The sequence below is a fragment of the Pseudoliparis swirei genome, chromosome 23, assembly GCF_029220125.1.
Source record: "Pseudoliparis swirei isolate HS2019 ecotype Mariana Trench chromosome 23, NWPU_hadal_v1, whole genome shotgun sequence".
Lineage (NCBI taxonomy): Eukaryota > Metazoa > Chordata > Actinopteri > Perciformes > Liparidae > Pseudoliparis > Pseudoliparis swirei.
This window is the reverse complement of record NC_079410.1, coordinates 8,088,551-8,106,509: the sequence shown is the minus strand read 5'-3', so window position 1 is coordinate 8,106,509 and position 17,959 is coordinate 8,088,551. Positions and strand designations below refer to the sequence as shown.

The window sequence follows — 17,959 nt, the reverse complement described above, 5'->3', positions numbered from 1 at the left end:
TCCGCTCTGCTGTGTCTCAGGTTGTATGTGCAGTGTTTGTGTCTGAGCAGAGAGTGAGCTGGATGAAGTGAGTCTCCAATGATTCCCTCTGCTCTTTTCCGACAGCGCTGCACATACATAGAGTCCATGGACGGAAGTTGTGTCCCTGTGATCCTCTCCGCAGTCCTTATGACTCTTTGCAGAGCCTTCCTCTCTGCCTGTGTGGTGTTTCCATACCACACAGTGATGCCTGCGGTGAGGATGCTCTCGATCAGTCCTCTATAGGCCTGGGTGAGAGGGCGACAGTTCAGACCAGCTTTCCTGAGCATCCTGATGAAATAAAGCCTTTTCTGGGCCTTTTTCACTGTGGCTGTGGTGTGAAGAGTCCAGCTCAGGTCAGATGTCACCTGCATTCCCAGGAATCTGTACCGTCAGCCCTCTCCACCTCAGTCCCTTTGATGATGAGAGGCTGTAGAGGGGGAGGGTTCTTCCTGAAGTCCAGTATTATTTCCTTGGTCTTGTTTGTGTTGAGGATGAGGTCGTTCTCCTCTCCATAGACCAGGATGTTGTTCACCAGGGTCCTGTAGCCCGACTCATCCCCGCTCCCCTTGATGAGCCCCAGGACGGTGGTGTCATCGGCGTATTTGATGAGGATGGTGTTGTCCTGGGTGGAGGTGCAGTCATGGGTGTACAGGGTGAATAGTTTGGGGCTCAGGCAGCAGCCCTGTGGGGATCCTGTGCTGACTGTGAGCTCGGTAGACACCCGTCCTCCCATTCTCACCACCTGGGGTCTTTCTGTCAGAAAGTCCAGAATCCAGTTGCAGGTGGGAGTTGGGACGCCGAGGTCAGTCAGCTTCTTGATTAGTTTTCCCGGGCGGATGGTATTAAAGGCAGAACTATAGTCCAGGAAAAGCATCCTGGCATACGTTCTGCGGCTTTCCAGGTGTTGCAGAGTGTGGTGTAGAGCTATTGCTACCGCGTCATCCACTGATCGGTTGGGGCGGTAGGCAAACTGGAGGGGGTCGACATTGTCCGGGACCGTGTGGTTGATGTGGGTGAGGACCAGTTTTTCTTGGCACTTCATGGCGACTGGTGTGAGTGCCACTGGCCTGAAGTCATTTAAGGTGGGTGTGTCTGGTTTTTTGGGGACTGGTATGATGATGGAGGATTTAAAGATACGGGGAACTACAGCCTGAGATAGTGACAGGTTAAAGATGTCAGCATACACTCCGGCTAGTTGTTCCCCACAGACCTTTAGGACTTTGGGGGGAACTCCATCAGGTCCCACAGCCTTGTAGGGGTTTACCCTCTTCAGGGCCTTCAGGACCTGTGTGTGAGTCACCTGAAAGGCAAAGTCCATGGGGTCACAGGGGGCTTTTGAGGGTGTGTCCGTATTCAGCCTGTCGAACCTGGCATAAAAGTAGTTGAGGCTGTCTGGAAGGGTGGGATCACGGGGGTCTGTGGTTGTTGTGGTTTTCTTGTAGTTAGTGACAGACTGGATCCCCTGCCACATCCTGCGCGTGTTGTGGTTGAGATAGTAGCCTTCAAGTTTTTGGGAGTGAGCCACATCGAAATAAAAATAAAGTATCTTAACTTTTCTAATTCAGATGTTTTGCAAAGTAAAAATTGAACTGATTTTCTACTTTTCAAATAGATAATTTCTGACATGTTTAGGTGGTATAACGATATTTTTCTCAATAATTCAAAGTAATAGATTCTTCAAAATAAAAGTCCTACATTTATTACGATAAACTGGTCATTTCTGAATATTTGAGGCTCTGTAAATATACTTTTCTTAATAAGTCCAGTCAATGAATGATGCATATGTGTTCAGGACATCTCTGACTCCGTATATATCAGTATGTACATCAGTAGAAGCCTTTGATCTCACCCTGTAATTTGATATTTTACTTTGGAATATCTCCTAATTGGTACAGTATCAACTTGTTTGATTGTCAGTATGAGTGAAGATCTGAACACATATGCATTGCCTGGATTTATAGAGAAAAGTATTTTTAAAGACCTTTTAATATTCAGAAAAAAGACGATTATTTTTAATGAAATATTTATATTCCTAGATTTGCTTTTTGAAGTACATCGGTATGACTTTTACTTTGAAAGATTCATAAATTAGCTTTTTAAGTTGATCTTAACAAATGCAGGGCTTTCACTATGGAATATCTCATAATTGATACAGTAAACGTGTTACATGTTCTGTGTATGTGTAGACAGAGTTGTCTTCAACATATATGCATCAGTCATGTTTTGGATTTTTTTGAGACAAGTATGTCACCTCAAATATGACACCAGAAAAGGTTGTAGAATAGAAACCAAAAAAATATTTTTATTGTTATTATTATTATTTAATAACGACTATACTGGTTTCAACTGTGTTTTAGACAGTTTTGTAGTAAATACAGTGAAGACTCATTCTAACTCACTCATTAAGGTTGGTAAAACATTCACAATGATTACAATGATTGTTTCATAAAGTTGGGAACTATTTCTATGAGACATATCATAAGCATTTGGATTTGTATGAATGCCCTTAGTAATATTACATTTCGATCAAATACAAAAGCAATGTATGCATACATTGCTTTTGTATCTGGTATAGTATAGGTTACATAAGTTTACATTTCCCAAGCAAGTGTGAAATACAAAAAAAAGTATGTTCAATTAGTAAAGATCTACTAGGATATATAAATGTGTGCGCAGAGCTGAACATTGCAGCCAAGTAATAAAATATATATATACAAATGTGTCAGAACAGATATCTGTATGTTTAAGAAGAACGTCTTCTGTGAGAGAGAAAAGTTTGCCTGAGATGCCACGCCCAATTGTGGTCCCCTCTGTTTATGATTGGACAGATTTGTTAGCCGTTGGAGGAAGTTCAAAACTAAAGCTCCACTGGGATTGGCTGGTTACGACGTCAATCAGCAGGCCGTCGTTTCATTGGCTGTTGAACGACGGGGATTAACCTGAAAACGCTGCTTTCAATGAGCTACAATGGAGACTAAATAGGAACTCGATCGGGATTCAGGCTTTTAATTTATTCATTAAATCAAGTAAGATTTGTCCTCGTAGCTTCTTAAATCAGCAGTACTTTTTTTTTGACACGTAATACGAGTTAGAAAAACAAAGTTCCGGACAGATCCTGAAGTTTGTCTCCAAGTGTGTCGAATAAGGAAATCGTCTCCGGCTAACGCTATGTAGCGAGCTAATCTCGTTTATCCACTCGTAAACCTCAGCTGCTCACACACCGTCTCAAACTCGACGTCAAGGTAAGCTCGGCCCATTCTTTCACGTGGATTTAGTAACTATAAGGAAGACTGAACAGAAACACGAGTTAACGTCAGCGGGTGTTCCTTAAATCTGAGTCGGTCTTCTTCGCCATGTCGGCGCAGGGAGGAGGAAGAAGAGGGCGACCATATCCTGCGGTTTGATTTGTTGTCTGCTACCTGTTGGTTTAATCCCGTCCAGGAATGACCGAGTACAAACTGGTGGTGGTCGGGGCCGGAGGTGTGGGGAAGAGCGCCCTCACCATCCAGCTCATCCAGAACCACTTCGTGGATGAATATGATCCGACCATCGAGGTGAGAGACGAGCCCGGAGGCGCAGTGGGAGTGTAATGAAATAAATAATTCTTCAAAAGTTTACAGCCAAGCTGCTTGATCAATGTAATGCGTTATTAATGCGAGTTACTCTAATGTGGATTTTAAGGTTTGGATAGTTATTTAAAAACCAATTAGAAGTCCTCAATGACCTGTTGAGGAGAAGAACCGTACACAGGATATGATGCTATTCCCTCTCATGAAAGAAGGACTCGGATCTTTCCTTTTATTTGTGAAGATTAGGACCCCATAACATTTTTTTATTTTATTTTTTGCATTTAAAAGTTATATGTAAGAATTTGTGTTGTGTTTTGGGTGTCTCGTCTCATAGGTCCACGTGGGCTGGACATGTGTATTGGCATCGCACAATACATAAATAGCTTAAATAAATGTGACAATAGGTTATTACAAGTAAAAGTCCTCCATTGAAACCTAAGGAAGATGCATGTTTAAGTAATGTACTTTAACAATGAAGTGAAAGTATTCAATATGCAGAAGAATCCAGATCACAATTCCTAAAGTATTTACAAGAAAAAAAATTAAAGCATGCTTTCCTATATTCATCTTTTTTACATTATTCCCAGATTTTTTTTAAATCTCCATTGTCGGGCAGCGTTTTATACGTTTCTTCAACAAGGTCTTGTTGCTACATGATGCCGCAGTGTGACTTAACAAAAAAAACATGGGAATTTTCATGATGCAATCCATTTCCTGGCAGGTGTGTTTGTTCTACCTGTATGATCATGACTCTGTTGTGTTTCAGGACTCGTACAGAAAACAGGTGGTGATTGATGGAGAGACTTGTCTGCTGGACATCTTGGACACGGCCGGTCAGGAGGAGTACAGCGCCATGAGGGACCAGTACATGAGAACGGGAGAAGGCTTCCTCTGCGTGTTTGCCATCAACAACACAAAGTCCTTTGAGGACGTCCACCTGTACAGGTACGAGATGCTCCGGGACTCGCGGGTACTCATGGCCATTGACGCATATCGGTAATTTAAAAAAACAGCTGGAAGTCGTAAAATGATTAATACTCAATTTTAATAGTGTCTGTTTAACTTGCAGTCTGTAAGGCAGCTGTCTTTTTGTGTGTCATTCTATACTATGGCTTTTAATGATATGATATATACCTTTATTCGTCCCACAGTGGGGAAATTTAAAAAATCACAGCAGCGGTGCACATCAAAGTATTAATGAAAATAATTATAAAACACAAAACTAAATACTATAAACTAAAAACTAAATACTAATACTAAATATACAGGGGGAAAACAAAGTAAAGTGTTGAGTTTGCCAGGATCTCCAGCGATCTAATTACTTGCTATTGGAGCACTTTATAAAACATTTTTACTGTTGTGTGTGTGTATATAACTTTTTGTGGCTTTGTTAGTATGAAAAGTATTATGTTCTATAACTTTGTTCATGACATTTCATTATGACCTCCCATAGTGTCCTGTGCTGGTCAGAGAGTCTAGCACGACAAAGGCTGCTTGCTGCGCTGCAGGAACTTTACTTGTATTCTTCCGTAACACAGATCTATAGTTCTTAAGAGTTCTGGAGTGCGATTTGTCCACGAGAATCTGGCGAACATATTTGAACTGATCCAAATGCATGAAACGATGCTTAAGAAAATCTTAGTTTTAAAGATAAAAAGTAGCGTGGCCTCCTCCACAGAGAGCAGATCAACAGGGTGAAGGACAGTGACAGCGTTCCCATGGTGCTGGTGGGGAATAAGAGCGACCTGAGTACCCGCACCGTGGAGTCCCGGCAGGCGCAGGAGCTGGCTAGAAGCTACGGAGTACCGTTTGTCGAGACCTCTGCCAAAACCAGACAGGTAGACCCTCACCTTTGTAGTAAATTAGCCAAAGTGCTTTCATGAGCCTTCTTTGGCATCTGCAAATCGATGTCTGGAATAAAACTTCTTTTCTTTTTTTTTGTGTGAAAATATTTTTCCGTCTATCTTTCAGGGTGTGGAGGAAGCTTTTTATTCGCTCGTACGGGAGATTAGAAGATACAAGGAGACCAATCGCAGCAACAAGAAGAGCAAGAAGAGCAAGAAGAACACTCATAGACGCTGTGCAATACTTTAGCCAAGCGCACACGCACAAGCTCATCCTTCACAGCACTCGTTTCACACTCGCCCTCACACACTGCACCTCCTCTGTCTCAATGGAGACGTCCAGCACCGCTCCGGACAGGGAAGCAGGCGTGGCCAAATCCATTTCGTCCTGCCGTCACAGTTTCCACCTGCAGTGTGTCGTCGCATGATATGCAGCCGTGTCTGTTGAACGCCGTGGAGTCACTTGTCTTCTTTTTTTGTCGCCCAAACGACTAGAAACTACTTTCTTTTTTGTTCAGGTTAGCATTTGTGCAAACTTAATCCGAGTTTGTGGTATAATTGATTGTGTCTGTCAAGGTTGTACTCTAATTAGAATAATGTCCGGCCAGTGGTACAAACTCTTCCTGTGGACTGGTCAGCGGTCAGTGGGTCCGCGGTGGTGCGTCACAGCACTTTGCACCGTTGCCACGGTTGACGCATTCAGTTAAAAACTTCTGAATTGTTCTAGCTTTATTTGAGAGGTGATGCTTGTGATTTTAACATGGAAATGGTGTCAAATTTACGAGGATAGTTTTAATACAAAACATTTTGCTTTCAGATTGGTTAAAACATCCGTCTTCCCCTCATGTTTTTCTGAGGTGACCGTGTCCTCTGCGGCTTGAGACACAACAGCAATATCTTTTTCTCACTATATGCAAATTAAAATGCTGTAACAGGATAAGATCACGGCCGCAAGAAAGCCTCATAATTGTGTTCGAGACTCCGAGGTGCACTTTATCATTGCCAGTTGTGTGTTTTAATGGTAAAATTAAGGATTAGAAAAGCGTTTCCCCAGACTGTTATGCCTCAGGTCCTGATGAAACACCATATACCCGAGTGCTTTGTCTAATGATTGAGATCTGATGCCTTTGTCCACCATTGACCTCCGATTGGGAGTCAGCGGCAGTGTACTCCACTCTGTATTCCAAAGACAACTTTTAATGCAGTTGTGTCTGTCAGTGTTGATGGTTTGTGGTTCTACATTCAATATTTAAACTCCACTGATGTTGAAACCAGTGTATGATTCTGCAGGAAATCTCTAGAGCTCAGACTCATGTTAACTGATCATGATTGCTAAGGATATTCAAAAGGGCATTGGGTTGTTTTTTATAGCATTGTCCTCTTAAAATTAGTCAGCCTCAATGTTGTGGATTACATTTATATAGATTAGTATTAAAGACAAATTCCTGTGATTTAGAAACTTGTCCACTTAACTAAAATCAAAGTTCAATGAGCTAACTTCAAATTATTCCTGCTAAGGTGAATCCAGCAGCTTTCATTATATGGACTTAATGTGGTTCCAATAAATGTTAAACGTTCAAATCTCTCACTGACAGCTATGTCAATTCTGTAATGCACTCTGCTATAATGAACAATTAAATGATTTCAGCTTTTGTCCCGTCTGTTTTGTTTATCCATGTTTACAGGTTTTCAAGATGTGAAAGGCAGTCAATAAGGTGCGGGGCACGAGAACGGCTCATGTAGTGTATCTGCAAAGTCATCTTTGACAATTAATAAATCATAATTGTCAAACATGGCATTTAAGAGTATCATTTATAATAGCAACATTTCTAGGGGATAGTATACAATTACTTTTGTGCTTTAAAAAAAAAACTATTTTGCTATGACTTACAACATACTATGATTTATTGTAATGCTAATATGAATAATTTATGGTGGGTTGGGAGCAAGCTTTCTATTTCCTAGAAAGGGAGATTTAAGGAAAACAAGCAGCCGCTCAACACTTCAGAAAACCACACGTGCGTCTCTTATGTTTTATACTCACTCACACGCGCAGACGTCCAGCACAGCCCCAGAGGGAAACATTCGACGCGGTCACAGTTTCCACTTACAGCCGTAACATTTTCCATTTGTTCAACCTCTTACAAGTACGGTTCTCAAAGAGATGCAGGACTTGAGAACGTCTCTAAACACACCAAGCGGAGGAAGTGGTGCATTTACGCCAGATCTGATATTAACCACTAATAATAAAGACCATCAGTAGCAAGTGGAGACTGGAAGGAATGTTATAAGACAACAATGTAAAGAGGACGGCAATTAAAGTTATTCTTTCCATATCGGAAAAAGTTTATACTTTTGCCTTGAATTTAGATTTCACGTGACGTGTCCTGTATGCAAAGAGGTTTACGTGTATAGAGACGCCGCACTCGCTAAAGGTGCTTCGTTATCCTGTCAATTTACTCACTTCTATTTTTTGCAGTGATTGTAATGACCATACATGTCAACCGAAAAGGGATAGATTGCTTTTAGATTTTATTTTACAAAAGAGATCGACATGTCAGTCCATTCATAGTAGAAAACATAGAAACATTATGATATAAATGCATTTTTACAAGCACCAAAACACATGGAAAGAAAATACAGTGATGTCCACGGTCATCTGAAACGAGGCACACAAAGAACGAGTGTGTGCGCCTCTCACCAGCCGAAACGATTCACCAGATTGCTCTGGTCGTCCAAATCTTTCTGAACCTTCTTCCTCATGTAAAAGATTGGACAATCCCGACTGTAGAGGGGTCAGGAGGGACGGTGTTACAGGGTAGTCGGGCATAATTCTGCAGTGACCACAGTGACAGTAAATATGTGTGCGCGCGTGTTGCGTATGTACCTGGTGCAGAGCACATCCTCGTGGAGGGAGCCCTGGCAGCGCTGACATTGAGTCCACAAGCGAGAGAAACGCTCCTCCAGGGTGTTCAGGTGAAAGATCTGTCATGAAAAAAGCACAATGGTAGAAACTCATCGGTCATGACGGGGAAAGTGATGCACGTTTTCAGATATTAGCCTCTTAATTCTTAAATTAGTTGCACTTTTCTCCAACAGCACACTAGTATACAGCAGCCCCAAAATGATGAAGTAAAAAGTAGAGAAACTAAACTGAAGTGCATTTGCATTCCCTAATGTACACATTTATATAAAATTCCCTTCAATGAATTCCCTGAGTTCTGAGGGCATTATAATTATTAACACCAGACAAAAACCAGACATTACATTTTTAAATATAGTTATAGATGGGACTTTATATAAATAAACTCAGCCCTTTTAGTGAATAAAATAAGTGAAGCATGAAGTCCTCTTGTATCTTGCCTACCTCCTTCTGGTACAGTTCAGACTCCTTCTTCTTACAGAAATTGCACACTGCCGCTGCAATAACACACATGGTAGATGTCACACATAAAGTTCTTTATCACCTCTCCCAGGCAAAAAAAGACTCATTGAAGCCTCACTTAAGGTTAAAAGAGGATAATAAAGTAGAAAGGAATATCTTTAAATTCTGATCACACCATCCGTCTTGAGCACGGCTTTGCAGCCGATGCAGGTGCTCCTCTTTTGAGCGAAGGCCATGAGGCCCCCGATCTTCGAGGTCAACACAGTCTTACAGCGCGTGTGGTCGCCCCCTGAAACACACCAGAGAATTGACAGCAACATTACGTTTTAAAACTTGAAAATATAGTTCATGCGTGTCATTTATTCAACTAGCATATTGATATTATTTCTTATTCCTTTTAGTATTTCACACGTATATTTATGAGAACTGTTCAGCTTCGGTTGTTATATCGCTGACAAGGTTATTTATTGCACATGATCAATCTTCAGATTATAAAAACACTTTATTCTGTATAGTTACTTTAAAATGTCAAGAATAATGACCAACTCCAAATGTGTATCGAAAAGATCTAAAAATGTTAAAAAAAGTCGCTAAAATGTCAATCAGTAAATGGGAATAAAATAAGTCTCCATGACTAGTTTTACGAAGACTATGATGCGTGTGTTTTTGAAGACCTACTGAGCAGGACGTTTTCTGCCTTGCTCTCTCCCAGGATGGGCTCAAATATTCTCAGCAGGGGCTTGGACAGCTGCTGCTCCAGGTAGTATTGTGTGTCGATGGGAATGTTGTTCTCCAGCACAAAGATCGGGTCCTTAAATGACATGCGGAAGAATCACGATTATTACCAAGATCAATAATGGGATGCACAGATAAAATAAAGTAATTTTGACAATGAGGGATGACATTACGGACCTCCGACTTCATGTATGCCGCTACTCCCTTGGCAGCCTTAATGATGACGTATGGGACTCGGTCTCCCAGGTTTGGGGCGCTGCCAGCATCTCTTTTTCTCATCCTGTAAAACATCCGTGTTAATGAGTCAGTTCAACCACACACTAATATTTAACCTTGGGATTATTTTCTGACAGGAGCCGACCTCTCCGCCAGCTCCACGTGGGCCTGTTTGCCAGCGTACTCCTGGGCAGTGCGCGTTAGCTCCTTGGTGATGACCAGCTGACTGATGTCGATGCGGTTGCACAGCAGGTCGGAGATCACTTCTTTAGCGTGAGCCACAGCACCCTGGGGATCCCTGACGAAACATACCATCAACTGGGATTATTCTCTCACAATTTAACAGCTCATGAATTTCTTGATCCTTGGAAAAAGTTGCAGGGTCATAAAGTTTGAAACATTTAAATTATTTACATTTAAATTGATGAAATCCCCATTGAACTTGTAACATTAACTGACAGTGCATGTACAGTGAGTGAGTGAGTGTACCTGTCTATGAGGATTCTCTGCAGACAGGTGTTGATAAGGTTAGCCACCAGAGGGCAATTGTCTCTCCGGACAGTTTCGATGCCTTTACATTCCATCTTCTCATGCGTGTCGGCACTGGCGGAGAAGTAGAGACCCGCGTAACGCTTCTTGTTGATCAGCAGGTACGGGTAGTACACCTGTGGAAGTGATAGACATAGGCTTTCATTAGCTGAGCGGATGCTCCAACTCTCCTGTGCTCCCAAATCCTAGCTCTTACATTGAGAAAGTTTCTGATTCTCAAAGATGCACTCGGGCCAGATTCGCTCAAACGACAACTTCCACAGATCTTGAAATCACTCGACCAAGTGCTTTGATAAGTTGGTCGACGAACACGTCACCTTCTCAAACTCCAGCTTGATGGGCGGTGTGAAATGGGACGAAATCCACTCTGCTGCCTGCGTGCCGATATCCATTGCCTCCCTCACTGTGGCAACTCCGAACTTAACCATGACGGAATCTGTGTCCCCATAAATAACCTTTAAAAGATAGTAAACAAAAATAAAATGTAGACACTCACACAAAGTGAATTCGTCGACAACCTCAGATAGTCGGTCCCATACCTAAAGTTTGCTCAAAACTAAATAACAGTGTTTATTGGTATACAAAAGCTGATATGAAATTTGTAATTTGTGAAATTGGGCTATACAAATAAACTGAATTGAATTGAATATGTTAATACCATGAATGGTTAACCATTTAAATAAAATAATAAGAGTTTGGGTCAGAATCGGCGACGCTACTTGTGTTTCCCACCTTGGCATCAGCTTGGTAACCATTGGAAACGGTGTACTTGGACTCCACCAGTTGTTTGGTTTGCTCAATCATCTGTCTTCCAAAACCTGTGACGCTCTAGATGAGAAGAAGAGAAAAGTTTTAAAGACGTTGAGCATAAAATTATCTGCAATATTGGAACATGCTTTATGGACGAAAAAACGGACTCATTATAGGCCATAACTTTCAATACGTTAGAAAAACGTTTTATCCCATAACGACATGTAGATTGCAGCAGTTATCTTCTCAACTTTGCACCTAAGGAAGTCAACTATAACAGTCCGTTGGGTTCATCTTTACACGTACATTAGCTCTAATATTTAAGAGTAAAGACTTGTGCTGCAGCGGAGTACGAGAGCAGTTCTCTTTTCCCTTGTAAATGTTTATTTGACGCTCATTCAACGAGCAAATATGAAGGGCGCGGTTATGTTTGTTACTCAGATCAGGAGACAGATTAGCGGGAGAGCTCATCTGGTTTGTTCTTCAGAATCTGTGGCTCCTGTGTTATGTAGCAGGATGCCGTTTGGCTCAGCGTGACTGTCTGCTTTGCCAAAAATAGATCACTGATGTCGACTGCCTGTATTGAAATATGGTATCCCTATCAGCCTATCCTCATGGTATCACGTATTTCAGATTTGTTTTCTCAAAACAGTAACACAGAGTAGATGTCAATTGATTTGGACTAAACATTAGTAGAAGACCCAGAGTCAAGTGCTCACCTGTGAGATCTCTAAGCAGGGCAGCTTGCCCACCTGAGCACCAGTGAAGCCGTAGACGGAGTTCGCGCTGATTTTGAGGGCCAGCTGTCGGCCGTCCAGCATCTGCCTCTTAAAAGGGTCGGTCTCCTTCTTTAGCTCGGTTTTGGCCCTGTGGACCGACATTGGGTTAAGATGAGGAGGAAACCACTTCTGACTGCGACAGCCATTTGATATTTTCCCAGAGCAACCTGAACATAACCACAGCAAGAGGAACAAATTAAACACTAGTTGTGAATCAGGGCATAGCAGTAAATATACATGTGACAGTACAGTGGGAATTTAGCTGTGGTCCGTTTAATTTTGTGACGCATTTGAATAATTCAAACCTCTTTCTGGCGGTCAGCAGGTTCTCCAGGATCTCAGGTAGAAGTCCTTTCCTTACAGAGCTCTTCACAAACGCGTCGCCAGTGGGAGTCTTGATGAAGTCCTCTGGTGCGAGGCTGAATTTAAAAAACGCTTCCAACATGAGCTCATTGCGTTGATACTGAACATAAATGCTTAATAGGTCATTAAGAAAGAAGGGACCAATGAAGATTCAACAAACGGCTCACCTCTGCCTCTCGGTTGAGCCCTTCTGCAGTAAGGTGGTGTAGCACAGATTGTGAGCCATCATGATGGACGGATACAAGGAGGAGAAATCCAAGGTGGCAATAGGTACGCTGTAATACCTAAACAGGGTAGAAAGAGGTGATTGAAATGTTTATGAGAATATTACACGTACCAAGAGCAGAGAGGAGTCACACACTCGCACAATCAAAACATACATACCCTTTCTCTGGCTCAATGACAGTCGCTCCAGTGTAGTCTTCTCCTCCTTCTGGCTTCATAACAGGCATGACCAGGTCCTGTTTCATGGCCTGAACGTGGACAGACAGACACTTACAGTTTCCAACCTTTAAGCCGTAAATAAGCACGCGTATTTGCCCCGTGTGTTTGCCTGTGTTACCTGTCGCAGGAGCTGAGAGACGACTTTGATCTGCTGTCCTCTCGAGAGCAGGTAGGTGAGAGGCACACCGGTCACTCGGGCCATCTCCATGTAGTTAATCACGCACATCAGCTTCTGCAGCAAGCGCAGCGGGAGGTAGGCGTCTTTGAGGCAGTAGACGGCCAACCGCCGACGCGTCTGTTCGTTTCCATTCTGAAATAAGTCAAAACAAGGGGGGGGAGGATAGATGTCAAAAAAGCAGCAACAACTCGAGGTTCGTTTTTTAAGCTCACGTCATTTAATTAAAAGAAAAATTAGCCATGCATTTAAATATTGATTAATGATGGCATTTGAAGCTGCTTTTATCCAGGGCTTTACCTGCAGATCAGTGATGATGGAGTGCTGCACATCCTCTTTCTGTTCTTGCAGGAAGTGGAAACTGACGGCGTTCAGTGTGTACGAGCGCAGTTTATAGTCCCTGAGGAGAACCTGAGCAAAACACAACAAGCAGACCGTGTGAAGTCTCTTTCTGAAAATGTTCCTACCCAAGCAATGCACAACCAACCAACTGGGTATTGACTTCATATATTGGTCAAATTGTGATTGCCGTTGCTGCGGTTGAAACTTACCTGCAGCAGATCAAACTGAACCCGGCCCTCCATGTTAATGATCTTGTTCTCTCTGCGGCCCATCTGCTTGCTCTGGAAGTTTTGGTCTCGCACGACTGACTTCATGTCTCGCACTCGGCCAAGGTAGGAAAAGAAATTTGCCTGAACACAAAAGAACAGGTTTTATTTTATTTTTTTAAAGGGCAAACTTACTCCAAACAGAAATGGGAAATCTGAAGTATTTTAACTACAAATACATTCTTTTTCGGAGATAGTGTTTATATGCATTTATATTAATCTGGTGTTTTTAGGCCTTGGCATTGCATATAAGGGGTGGGAAATAGGGCTCCATCTCACCTTTACAACCGTTGCCCTCTTGAGCAAGTAGGGGAAGTCAAAGTTTTGGATGTTGTATCCAGTGATGATGTCTGGGTCCACAGTCCTCAAGAACTCTGCCCAGCTCTGCTCACAGAAACGTAAACAGAAACTCAAAGACGTGATAGATGATCAAGAAACCGGGAAGGAGGAAAACATGTCAGAATACTTTTTGTTTTTCAGTGCCTCACTGAAGCCAATGTGTATACCTGCAGTAGCTGTTTCTCCTGTGTGAAGCACAGTATCTGTGAGCCCACAATGCTGGCACAGGCCTGGAGAGTGAACACGGTGCGAATGAAGGGCTCCGTCTCACCCTGCCGCTGCACCATCGACGCTATCTGAATCACAGGGTCTTTGTCTGCTTCTGGGAAGATTCCTGGACAGAAAAGAGTTGGCACCACAGTCAAACTCTGCACTCGCTTTTCATCAAGTATGATCGGGCCTCGTAGAAAACAAATGATGGGGCAATAAAATGTCTGGAGTTCAATGATAATGACAAAGAGAAACAAAGAAACACACCTTTTCTTCCTGCACACTCGATATCAAAGCTGAGCACCCGGAGTGGAGCGATCCTCTGCCAGTCTCCTTCAGCAGGGTGGCTTATGAAGTCTGTCCATCCCACATCCACCTCATACTGACACAAAGACACCTGTAGGACAAAAACAGTGAAGCGATAGTTCATGAGCAGTCAGTAAAAGCCTGACTAAACTATTTTTTAAATGAAGGCACTCAGAGGGAAGGGAACTGCTGACCCATGTAGTCACATCCATTTGTTCTGCTGTGTGTCAGACCTACCTTGCCAGGGTACCGAGAGTCTGTCTCCCCCATGCTCTTCTCTTCACGCACTCTGTACTTGTTTTTAGGAAGTTCAATCCAGCAGCATCCCACCACATCACTGTCCACCATAAACCTGTCAATAAAGGAGAGGCTCATTAGGCTGAAAACTACAGCTTTAATGTTGCTTTTACTCATCAGTTGTTGTGAGAAATCTAGTTCCAAAAGCTAACATCTTTAGCATGTTACATTTAAGTCCAAATTGGGTTGAACCTCAATGGAATCCTTGCATTTAAACATGTGAAATGTAATATATTGTAGAATGAAAATCTGCTTTTGTCAGGCTAAAACATCAGCCACTGCATCATTTGTAACTGACAAAAGTATATTCTGAGTTACATACATCTTATAACTAAATTGACATTTGAACATGAGATGTATTTTCATGTTTTGGTTTTATTTGGTTATTTGACATAGACCACAGGTTGCATTAAGCTAGCGCTCTGCTGAGGCAAATAGCCAAAGGGTCGTCAGTGTGGGAAGTTCACAATACTTTCTTTGCTTACATGAGCCTAGAAAACCTTTCGTTTATAATATGATATTTGTCTCTTAACTGTTGCCTTTTCCATATTATGTGCTCACAGTGTGAGTTATGAGCACACAAGAAATGTTTAAATCAATTTAGTGACATCTTAAAATTCCACGACTTTCTCACACACACACATACGCACGCACCTTATCTCAAAGTCGATGTTGGCCTCATAGGATTGGTAACCATTCAGGGGAAACAGTCCGAACTTGAAGCCCAGCTCCAGCAGTCTCTTTGCTGGGGCGATGAGACGAGGCATCGCCATAGTTATCCGCAAAAAATCCAGACTGCGTTTCCCATGGTAACCATACATGCCTGGAGAAAAAAGAAATAAGAACATTAATGGGATCCCCAGAATGAGCTGGGAAATGTTGCGGGTGAGAGGGAAGTCTGGGTCAGCCGACCCCGGATTAAACAGATGAGAATAGATGGAAGAACATTAACGCCAAGAACGATGATAAAGCATTGTAACTTAACTTTATTACATTGCAAATACATTTATTATCAAACGTTTTGGAACTAGGATCAGCATTCTTGGTTCACATCAATGAACATCCTTCAAGAATTAATTTAAACAACTATAGAGAACTTTAGAGAATAAACATTTGAACAGCACTTGTACTCACTCTCTTTGCGGGTGATGTCCACAGCCAACACTGCGACAGAGATGTCCTTATTGGACCGCAAGTCCTTCAAGACAACAGAGTTCAACTCTTTTTTGAATTCACCCAGGTGATCAGATGTGAAACCTTTTCAAATGAAGCAGAAAGAGGGAAAGATTGCAAGATCATGAAGAAATTAGTTATACGGAGAGCATTTTAATAATAATTGACTAAAAGCTATGTAATGAGAAAATGTGTCATAGAAATAGTAAGTATATTTATTCACATACTTTATGTTTTAATAAAATAATGATAGTACTCACCACTTGGTGCTGGAACATAGAAGTAAGGGGCAAAGCCGTGGATGTGGCAACACACACTGTTGCCACTGTCTGTCACCCCAAACATCCGAATGATTGGGGCTTTTCCCTGTGACTGACCCGGCATGCCAGCCACTGTTGGCCCTGCATAACACAAAAGTGGGAACAACTTGTACACCATTTCTTCTCACCTACGCCAACGGCATTTGATCACGTGGACATGTTCTAAACTTATCTAGATTAAAAAACAAAGGAGCAAAGACAATTCTAAGATATCTATGATAAATACCTAAATAATGGCCAAGATCAATCTGCTGAAACACCAATGAATCTGATGATGGGTTCAGTGAAGGGGCAATAGGCCGCCGCCAACGAGGGTTTAGGTCTGTTGAGAAGAGGTCACCTGAGGAAACAAGGAAGTAAGAAAACAAAGATCATTATTTTGTTATCTCAATAGCTTTAGCCAAGAACTGCTAGGGTATCGTAAGAAATTGAACAAACACAGTAAGGGTAATTTCCAGAAACAACAGTTAACTAGTTCCACAGTTTTTTAGACAAGTCTCTATGTCATTATCATAACTCAATAATCTATTGTTGTGGGCTTTTCTCTGCAATACTCACCTACGGGAATAACGTCATGGCTTGACTGGCTCTCCATCTCCTCTGTCTCCATCTCTGTTTCTTCAAACATGGACAATTCCTCTTCAAACTGCGATGGACTGTCTTCCCATTCATTAGTTGTTTTACTCCGTTTGGCCTGGGACGCACCAGGCTTATGAGGGCCACCATTGTGTCTTTTATGGTCCATGCCTTTATGAAACCTGTGTTAGGGAAGATGGTTACAGAGAAGAAAAAACATCTTAACTCAGCTGAGCAGTCACTGGGGACAGGATAGCAATACACCCTTTAAATATAGGAGTAAATAAATAATAAACAGAATAAAATCAACACATTTCTTCTATATTACTTTAAAGCGCTTAACACCTAAGCTTAAAAACTATGTGTATATTCGTCGAACTGTGTCAAAGAATATTTATTATGTAGTGAATACTCTTTGACACTTGTCTAGGCTGGATGGTTTGTGAATAATAGCTGAAATAAGTAGGCTAAAGTGCCGTCAGAAATAAAACATCCAATTAAAAGTTGTTTAAGGTATATAAATGAAATAAATAAACAAGACAACTGGCACCAACAACAGAATAAGAACATAATAAAGTTGCCCGGACAGTTTAAAAGGAAAGAATGCCGCAGACAACACAAGTCATACAGTTGACATCACAACTAGTACCAAATACTAGGTAACTTACATACTAGTATTAGCTTACGCTAAGCCACATGTGCTATATATGTTAATTAAGTGCACTGTTGATAAGATATTCACGTGTTAATGCTGTACTTTCACATTCAACATCTAACGTTAGATGCCAGACCTCAGTGTGTAACTTGGTAACGTTTATGTATGAATTATTTTCTGGGAGTGTGTTTTCCTTTGTGATAAACTACAACAGTAAGCTAGCAAACGCCGTGTAAACACAGCGCAGTCTCGCGCCAGAGCCGATCTTACCGAAACGTGAACGTTGTCTAGTAAACTGCCGATCAACTGATGAAGACCAGCCGTTGGTGCGTTTCTTAAGAAGCTGTAAATACCCGTCGAAGTTACTTCTCGATAACAAGCCCCCGGTTGACAACAAGTCCCGCCACTCGTCTTCAATTTGTGAACTTTCTCCCGCGAAAGCGCGGAGAGCTTCCGGTTTGTTGCCAGGCTCCACAGCGAATGAATGGACAATGACGTCACCGACGAGGTAAAACGGTTGTTTTGGACAACCATCTTTTTTTAAATGAACTTCATCCAATCATTTTCCAAACCTAAACGCTGTGTGTTTCTTTTCTGTATTGTATTTAAAGCATGGAAGTATAGGAGACAATTGCTTAAAAACAA

General features: G+C 41.9%; 2 protein-coding genes across 4 annotated transcripts; one reads left to right on the top strand and one right to left on the bottom strand.

The window, feature by feature from the left end:
* Positions 1 to 2,987: 2,987 nt before the first annotated feature.
* Positions 2,988 to 7,086, top strand: zgc:55558 (GTPase KRas). 2 transcript variants are annotated; one of them, XM_056407681.1, is made up of 5 exons: positions 2,988 to 3,263; positions 3,463 to 3,575; positions 4,357 to 4,535; positions 5,269 to 5,428; positions 5,562 to 7,086. In XM_056407681.1, exons 2-5 carry the CDS (start codon positions 3,465 to 3,467, stop codon positions 5,682 to 5,684), a joined length of 573 nt encoding a protein of 190 aa, XP_056263656.1. In that variant the 5' UTR covers positions 2,988 to 3,263; positions 3,463 to 3,464; the 3' UTR covers positions 5,685 to 7,086. The 2 variants fall into 2 exon arrangements, with proteins under 2 accessions (XP_056263656.1, XP_056263657.1); XM_056407682.1 differs by having other exon boundaries at positions 2,988 to 3,265; positions 3,449 to 3,575.
* Positions 7,087 to 7,949: 863 nt separating this feature from the next.
* Positions 7,950 to 17,731, bottom strand: pold1 (polymerase (DNA directed), delta 1, catalytic subunit). 2 transcript variants are annotated; one of them, XM_056406892.1, is made up of 27 exons: positions 17,585 to 17,731; positions 16,642 to 16,841; positions 16,310 to 16,423; positions 16,024 to 16,164; positions 15,725 to 15,847; positions 15,245 to 15,413; positions 14,531 to 14,645; positions 14,255 to 14,384; positions 13,945 to 14,111; positions 13,718 to 13,822; positions 13,382 to 13,522; positions 13,131 to 13,241; positions 12,774 to 12,965; positions 12,596 to 12,684; positions 12,379 to 12,495; positions 12,154 to 12,267; positions 11,789 to 11,936; positions 11,052 to 11,147; positions 10,637 to 10,774; positions 10,260 to 10,435; positions 9,916 to 10,068; positions 9,732 to 9,834; positions 9,498 to 9,630; positions 8,995 to 9,108; positions 8,802 to 8,854; positions 8,322 to 8,419; positions 7,950 to 8,219 (listed from the first exon to the last, which is right to left on the bottom strand). In XM_056406892.1, exons 2-27 carry the CDS (start codon positions 16,826 to 16,828, stop codon positions 8,132 to 8,134), a joined length of 3,315 nt encoding a protein of 1,104 aa, XP_056262867.1. In that variant the 5' UTR covers positions 16,829 to 16,841; positions 17,585 to 17,731; the 3' UTR covers positions 7,950 to 8,131. The 2 variants fall into 2 exon arrangements, 1 of the variants encoding a protein (XP_056262867.1); XR_008830624.1 differs by lacking the exon at positions 7,950 to 8,219 and having other exon boundaries at positions 8,383 to 8,419; positions 8,938 to 9,108.
* Positions 17,732 to 17,959: the final 228 nt, after the last annotated feature.